This window comes from Etheostoma cragini, chromosome 20, assembly GCF_013103735.1.
Source record: "Etheostoma cragini isolate CJK2018 chromosome 20, CSU_Ecrag_1.0, whole genome shotgun sequence".
Lineage (NCBI taxonomy): Eukaryota > Metazoa > Chordata > Actinopteri > Perciformes > Percidae > Etheostoma > Etheostoma cragini.
In genome coordinates this window covers 553,861-561,713 of record NC_048426.1, presented here as the reverse complement: position 1 = coordinate 561,713, position 7,853 = coordinate 553,861, and the positions used below count along the sequence as shown (strand labels likewise).

At 42.9% G+C, this 7,853-nt stretch overlaps 2 protein-coding genes across 2 annotated transcripts; both read right to left on the bottom strand.

Annotated features, from left to right (window-relative positions):
• Positions 1 to 854: 854 nt before the first annotated feature.
• Positions 855 to 3,159, bottom strand: mrps26 (mitochondrial ribosomal protein S26). The gene is made up of 4 exons (XM_034858259.1): positions 2,777 to 3,159; positions 1,721 to 1,867; positions 1,446 to 1,569; positions 855 to 1,299 (listed from the first exon to the last, which is right to left on the bottom strand). The coding sequence occupies exons 1-4, from the start codon at positions 2,995 to 2,997 to the stop codon at positions 1,168 to 1,170; spliced, it is 624 nt and encodes a 207-aa protein (XP_034714150.1). The 5' UTR covers positions 2,998 to 3,159; the 3' UTR covers positions 855 to 1,167.
• Positions 3,160 to 4,434: 1,275 nt separating this feature from the next.
• Positions 4,435 to 7,769, bottom strand: si:dkey-33c12.3 (uncharacterized protein LOC335380 homolog). Its single transcript, XM_034858255.1, has 3 exons — positions 6,608 to 7,769; positions 5,833 to 5,957; positions 4,435 to 5,621 (listed from the first exon to the last, which is right to left on the bottom strand). The coding sequence occupies exons 1-3, from the start codon at positions 7,613 to 7,615 to the stop codon at positions 5,561 to 5,563; spliced, it is 1,194 nt and encodes a 397-aa protein (XP_034714146.1). The 5' UTR covers positions 7,616 to 7,769; the 3' UTR covers positions 4,435 to 5,560.
• Positions 7,770 to 7,853: the final 84 nt, after the last annotated feature.

The window sequence follows — 7,853 nt, the reverse complement described above, 5'->3', positions numbered from 1 at the left end:
ACGAGACTTCAATTGGAAACTATAAGTCAGATTTTTTTTTATTTGTGTCACAGTCTAAAACCATTTTGAAAAAAGAAACTGTAAACTAGACACCATCCCTGAGTTCTAATACTCCTACTTCCATACTTTTTAGTTTGCCAAAAAAAACAAGATAAGTCCAAGGAAGTCCTACTGCATCCGGTCACATTTTACAGTATGCAAGCCAGCAGCTGCTCTGGCTAATCTGACCCCTGATCCTTTACACAGCGTATATCAAGAGGGTCAAGGTGCAACGTTAGGAAGTAGTATGTCCCCATTGCATGCACACTTTATGCAACAGTACATCCTTTGTAAGGGCAACAGTAGTACGTAACAAAACTACAAAGAAAAGTAATGCTATTTTGAACTCTAGTCATCTTGCGATGGGATCAAACCAGCTGCAACGCCGAATCTGGCCAGGAGCATAAAGTGGAAGGGCCCCTTGCTCAGACCACACCCGTTTTCAAAGTCAGCAACTCTCATTACCTGTCAAGTTTTCTGAAAGCGTCTTGCACGGATGCAACGCTATTGCTTTGTCAAACTCTGGCCGCCGACATATAAACACCTAGCAAAGTACACAAAACTGCCTCGTTGGTAGTTTTCGCCATAGTAGGCGTCTCCAGGACCACATTTTACCATGACAACACACAGACTTACATGGTTAAAACAAAACCAGCATCACTGTTGCGGCTTAGACAGTTTTCTAGTTATTTAGTTTTGGAGGCTGAGTAAGTGCACTGGAAAAAATTGATTCTAATTTTAGTTAAGTAAAAAAAATAAAAAAATAAAGCTCTCCTTTTTTTATTCTATTGTTGAAAACAAGATTCGGACTAATTCAGTGAACATTAATTTATTTAACATACATCACATATCCTGAGAAGACAGTAATGATAAAAGAAAATGTTACAGTAACATACAGCACTCAGATCAGGAATAAACAAAGGCGGGTGATGAAGCTTTCCATCAACAGTCACTTCCATCTACTAATGATCTGCTAATGAAAAAGTCCGATATTTCTTGGTTTTCTCATGCTTAATGTTTTCTGTGTTTACTTAAAGAATATCTGATTCCAACTCTGATCCCAGTCCTGAATGATGTTCATTCGTCTTTCTTCATCTTCTGAGACACATAACTGGTCGCTCTGGTGTTTTACTGCAGCATTGTCTGTTTAACAACTCTCCCTTCTTTGTCAATGGCAAAGTTGTAATTCTTTGGATTGTCCAGAGCTTCTTCTATACGCTGATCCAAGTTCTCCAACGTGATGAAGTTCTTTGCCTCCTCCTAAAAGAGATAGAAAGTAAAAACTCACATTTGTAAGATCATTTAGTTTAGGAATATAACCAGGAAGCTATTTTGATGCATGCTTTCAAATATCCACTTCTTTGTAAAACAATTCAACATTTATAAGAAGGAAAAACAAACCATACCTGCAATTTTAAAATGTCCCTTTCTTTTTCTTTGATAGATTCCTGCTGCTCTCGTTCACGCTGAATGGCAGCTTCTACCTGCTTGCGCTCAGCTTCCTCCTTTTCTTTCTGGATCCTCAATATCCTGAAAGATACAGAGGAGAAAAAGAGCTTTTACTTTTGGAAATAGCACTAAATCATTTTTTAAGCACACAGATGGAAACTAGACATGGTTGATCGTATCTTTGAAGGAGTTTCTTTTTTTACTCGTGTTGTAATTTTGAGTTTGTTTTCACCGGAGTTTGAGCATGCGGAGGTTCTCCTGGTTGTTAAAGGCCATGAGGGCGCGATGCTCCTCCGCCTCCTGCCTCGCCCTCTCCTCCGCCAGGGAGCCCGTCTCCTCCTCGTACTTCTTCCGAAGAACCTCCTCCTTAAACTCCAGCCTGACAAACACAGAGGAGAGAACCACATCTATTCAAAAGGACGTCTTCCTGCTGAATCAGTAGACACTTGTTGTTCAAAGAAGGGCATGACTACAATTCCCAATATTTTAAAAATAAACCAGTTGCAATGTTAAAATATACATGTGGTGTCAAAATGGATAGTACCAACTTCAAGCACACAATAAGTCACAACTCTGAAAACATGATGTTTGACTATGTCAGAAATAAGGAGCATCATAAATTCCCAGACCCTAAGTTTAAATATTAAAACTGCTTGTCTTGATGGACCAACAGTCCAAAAGCAAAATACTTTCTCTTTACTATCCAATGTTTCACATTTGAAAAGCTACAAAAAGTGAAATCTGCATTTTTGCTTAAAAATCACAATTAGCGGATTATCAAAATTGTTGCATATTAATTTTCTGTAAATTCAGGAAACATCAGTTATTTGGTAAATCATGCTGTTTAATTTAATGGAAACTAAATTGATTGTTGTAATACTTTGCAGAGTATGTTATGTATAAAATGTCTGCAGATTATCACTGTTACAATTTCAACCATACTTGGGACGCTTGCACTACTATTCATAGTCTCTCTCTCTCGCTCTCTCTCTGCTAGTTCTTAATCAAAATAACACTGTTGATTCAAATTAGGGCATGCACATTTAAAACCTTTTTCAGATTCCCCATTGATAATGGCAACTATGACAGAGCACATATTTGGAATTCAAATATTGACACATTTATTGCATGGAGGTTGAGGGTATAACAAATTTTATTTTGAGAATAAATTAACGTGGAAAGTTTGGTAAACACTTTCCAACACAGCAGTGGACACCGATTTTGTGACCTGGTGACCTGTTGACGTCCGCGACATGTCACGGTTACTGACAGTGGTGATTTAACGTACCGAAGCGCACTCATCATCATCTGGTACTCCGTGTATCTCTCCTTGAGGATGACCATCTCCACCGGGTCGACCGGGGGAGGAACTTTTATTCGCCCCTCTTTAGACTTGGCCACCGGGTCTGTGCGGGACTTTCTTCCCCGGACAGCTTCCACGAGCACGGCGCTCCTGGGTGCGAGGAGCCGGGCCCCCTGGATGCTCCTCCCGCCGATTACCTGGAACATGGTGGCGTCGAAATGTGGCTACAGGTGAAGAATATTACTCGCTCTGTGAAACCGTTAATCAAAGCATTTGAAAGTTAACATTGAGACAGATATGGTGTATGTTATCGACAGAGGGTGGCAGCCATTTTGGCGTCCTTTCACCAAAGGAAGTAGTTTGCAACGTAACTTAGCTAGCTAGCTAGACGTTGTCTAGCCTCTACCGCCATCTGTAGGTAGGTTGCAGAAAATGTTTTGACCTATAAAATATCCACTTGGTCTGTACTCATTAGGGATACAAGCATATACATATTTATTTAACTGTATATGGCTACAAATGAGTTCTCCTACAACGGTGTTAGGGTAATAATACGTCGAGTCACTGAACTACTATAGTGGCAGATAACTAGCTACGAAGGTAAGTAGCTAGTTAGCTTAATTAGCTCAACAATTGTCCAGCTGCCAGGTACATTATAAACGGTTACTCTGCCATGTGCATTTGCAGTAAGTAAGGTACATAAGTAATAGTATACAAGTATAAACCATCTTTATGTACCAAAATCATTCCTGCAGAAGCAGAAAGGCCCATTTCATATTATATTGGATTATTACTGATACACTCATGAATAACGTCACATCACTTAAAATTAAATGTTGCAGCTGGTAAAGGTGGGGCTAATAAGTTTACTGCTGGGTACCTTGTGGACCAATACAGATTTACATTACCTTTACCTATATACCTTATCATTATTTTATTGATTACATTTTGTATTATTAATTTGAATCTGTAAATTATGATTAACTAAAGCAGAGACCAACTGGCTCTTGAAAACACTTAATGTTTTGTATGCTGAGCCATTGTTTAACACTCACAATATACAGTAAAAAAAAAAGTGAAAACTGCATTTTCATGTGTGTTTCTTCAGGGTTCAGTGGGAGGCCAGGTGGCAGCCTGGTGACGGATGATCCTGCTGAGACAAGGCACCACATTACAGCTACAGTCAGGATGCCAGGAACACGGGATGATGGGAAATGGTGCAGTGCTGTTCATTGTGACATTGAGAACTGTAAGTAGGGAGACATTTTAGCAGGGTGAAGAGACGTGTTTAGCCATTGTTACACAGTTTTTCTCGAAACTTGGACAACTTACAAATGAAGAATCATACGTGGAAAATATTCACCATTCTCAGCAGCGTAAGATTCAGCCTGCCAAGTCACCGATGGAATGTCCCTTTAGCTTTTCACTATTAACCATTACTATATCAATTTCTATAAATTCATTGCACCTTAGACTTATGAGTGAAATATTCACCTTATTTGGATATGCAAAAAGTCTTTTCTGATTGCTCTAAAACAAGACAAAACAAAGACAAATCATTCTGTTTTGCCTTATCTCTATAACCCGTTGTAATGCCCTAAACATCCTAAAAAAGTGTCAAATGAAAACCGGAGATGTGAATAGATTTGCAGGTCAGTTAAATGTTTATTCAGCTTGTTGCCGGCCGTCACAGGTACACCGAGCTTGATGGTGCAAACGTTTTAGTTTCACAGATGTAAAGCACCATTTAGATCTAACATCAGCAGACAAACAACAAGGAGCTCCTGCACTTCTCTTTCAGTTAAATTGTTTAGCTTTGAATGAACTCACAGAAAAAAAACAAAAAAATCGAATGCAGATAAGCTGTGAGACACACTGCATGGATATATACGGAGAAGCCAGTAACGGTTAGTCTTCCACGGCATTTACATGTCCAGACGCTTATGCAAGAAAAGACACAGTCGTATTAGAAATTTAAATTATCGGCAAAATAGAAGAGACCCAAACTCCCTATGGTTTTTAAACCAACTCGACTTGTAGCATTTGTAGTAGTATACAGTGTAAATGCAGAGGAAGAATAACTAAAAAAGACAACAATGAGTCTTTCATATAGTGAAAAGAATTCTTTTAAGGTTACTGTTTCACTGACTGCTGGAGAGCCAGGGGTGCAGGACAATGCATGATCGATTGGGAGAGTTCCCGGTCAATAATGCTGCAGGTTTCTTGCATCAGTTCAAACACAGATAAAGTCCAAGCATCAAGAGATGAATGGGGTATTTGTCCTCCTTCACAAACAATTGGTCAAATGTTTGCACAACGAGGGTTCACAAGAATCAAATGGGAACTCTGCTGCTTGGACCTTAACGTGTGTGACAGAGAGGAACTCAGCCAAAACAATACTGCTGTCTGACTTAGCCTACAACTAATGCAGTGCAGCCACTCTGCGTTTTCCAGTTGGCCATCTCCTGTGGTGTTGTGTGGTGTCAGAACGTGTGTAGAAGAAGGGGGACTTCTGGTGGACCTCTTGCTTTTCACAAGGGCGCATCTGTCTTGAGAAGGATGAGCTTCGGATTGTGATTTGGGAGGAGTAGTAGAGTATTTGGGGGGGATAACAGAGTTGATATCGTTAAAGAAATGAGAGAGAGAAGGAGGGAGAAAGGAAGGAAGGGAGTGAGAGAGAGAGAGGGGGGTGATGTTCAGGGCAGGGCAGGGCAGGAAAGAAGGGGAATGAAGTATCCTGGTTGATGCCAGGCCGGTGGCCTTTAGGTTTTAGTTAAGAATGGAAAGGGAAGGGTGAGCCAGACGGATCTCTTCTCCCTCCAGGAGTTTCCTAAAAGGAAAAGAAAACCGGTTATGCTTCAGCTTACTGTGCATTTGTTTTGTGTTTATTTACGGAAAAAGTGTGATACATTCATTAACTGTATATTTGTCATTTCGGTCAGGTGCGATTGAAAAACAAGGTCTTTTTTAAAATAGTCATACATATATGTTTAAGATGAACTAAATGTCCAGCATTAGTGGAGACTAAGGCCAGATCTCACCTGTACGCAGCTATTTCGATGTCCAGCGCCATCTTAACGTTGAGAAGGTCTTGGTAATCTCTCAGGTAGCGCGCCATCTCCTGCTTGGCGTCGGTGATATCCCGCTCCAGCTCACTTATCCTCATCTATGAATGCAGATAAACAGTCATTCATTATCAAATATCATTGATGTCAGTGATGCTAGACACAAGGATCAAGGAGGAACTTTTACACACATTTTATTTTAGTTTGGTTTTGCTTGAAGAGATCTACTTCAACAATGAATTGGAAATGGTTGGAAAGTGGTAACATAACATCTAACAGATAAATCCCTGATGTTATTTTAGTGTGTAGCTACGCTGTGCTCTCTCACTTCATTCAGATCAACCTTGCAGATTTTTACCTTTGCCGAGAGTCTGCCATCATTTCATGCTGAGCACTAATGTGTGGGGAGGGTGTAGCTGCAGCAGAGAATCTACTTACATCTTGTCGCAAAAAGAAGCTTCTTCCTGCTTTTTCTCTACTTTCTGCACATAGAGTGCTGATTGATGTATACTAATATTATTCTTTCTTATATCTGTGTCCAACCTTGAGGACTCTTTACGTGCCTCATCTTTCTGTCTTTACCTGCCCCTTTTCCCTGTGGGTGAAGAAGATTGCTCCTATCAGAGAACACCTCTCATGTCATTACCAAGCACAAATGGGAAGATAACCAGACCAGAAACCACAGGCTGGTTCACATCCCCCTACTGGGTGAATATTCATGCGGATCAGGATCCAAATATCCCTCATTCACCTGGTACTTTGCCACCTCTTTGTCCTGCATCTCCTCCAGATCCTTCAGCTGCTTGTTCAGGGAGTCAATGACGTTCCGGAGAGATTCAATCTCAGAGGAGCGGGACTGGAGCAGTCTCCGGTACTCCATGGTCTCCTCCCGGATGGCGTGCACGGCCTCGTTATTTTTGCTCGCCATCTCCGCCACACTTGCAAACTTGCCCTTGTACCATTCTTCGGCGGTTTGCATGTTCTTGTTTGCCAGCCGCTCGTACTGTGCCCTGATGTCCCGCAGGGCGGTGGAGAGGTCAGGACGGGACACCTCCACGTCCACGCTGATGTTGGCCACCTGCAGCTGGGCCTGCAGCTCCGCTTGCTCCTCTGCAAAGACTTTCTTCAGGAACACCATCTCATCACAGAGAGACACCACGGTGGCCTCGGCGTCACAGTTGGAGAGCAGGGCAGCGCTGGCCTTCTCCCTGGCCCTCTGCAGGGCCTCCTCAGCATCCACGCGCCGCCCCGCCTCCTCCTCAAAGCGTTCCTTCATCTGCTCATACATGTCATGCAGGTAGTCTCTCTCCGCCTCCATCCGCATCTTCTCGCCATTCTCCGAGTCAATCATGGCCCTCAGACTCCGTGACTGCCCCTCATAGAGCGTCTGCAGAGCGGACGGCTCACTCTGTCGCCTCCTCAGCGCCTCCAGCTCTGCCAGCAGGGCCCGGTTCTGCAGCTCCAGGTGCCTCACCTTCTCGATGTAGGTGGCAAAGCGGTCGTTCAGGTCCACCAGCTGCTCCTTCTCCTGGGAGCGCACGCCCAGCAGCTCTGTGTTGAGGGAGCTGGCGTGAGCCAGGTCCATCCGCTCAGACCGGTCTGGCAGGGAAGAAGAGGCCAGCCTCTGGATCCTCTTCCCAGACGGAGGAGCTCGAGGAGAAGAGTAGAGGGAGGAAGACATCGAGGATTTGGTGGTGGTTTGGGAGCCTCTGTAGCTGTCCCAAGGGCGGCGGTAGGAGAAGAAGGTGTCGTAGCTCATGATGAATTTTTTGTTGTGGATTTTTTAGTTTTGTTTAAGAAAAAGGATTTTTTTTTAGTTTCAGAAGGTTTTTTTTTTTATGTCCCCCTTGTTCTGCACACCATCGGTGATGATGAGTGGGCGTTTTGCACTGCACCAGCTCAGTGATGCTGCAGATCCCTGGCTTTTATAGAGAGAGGCTGCCCCCCCCCCCTCCACCACAGAGAAACATCAGTGCTGTCAGCATCCACCAGGCCAA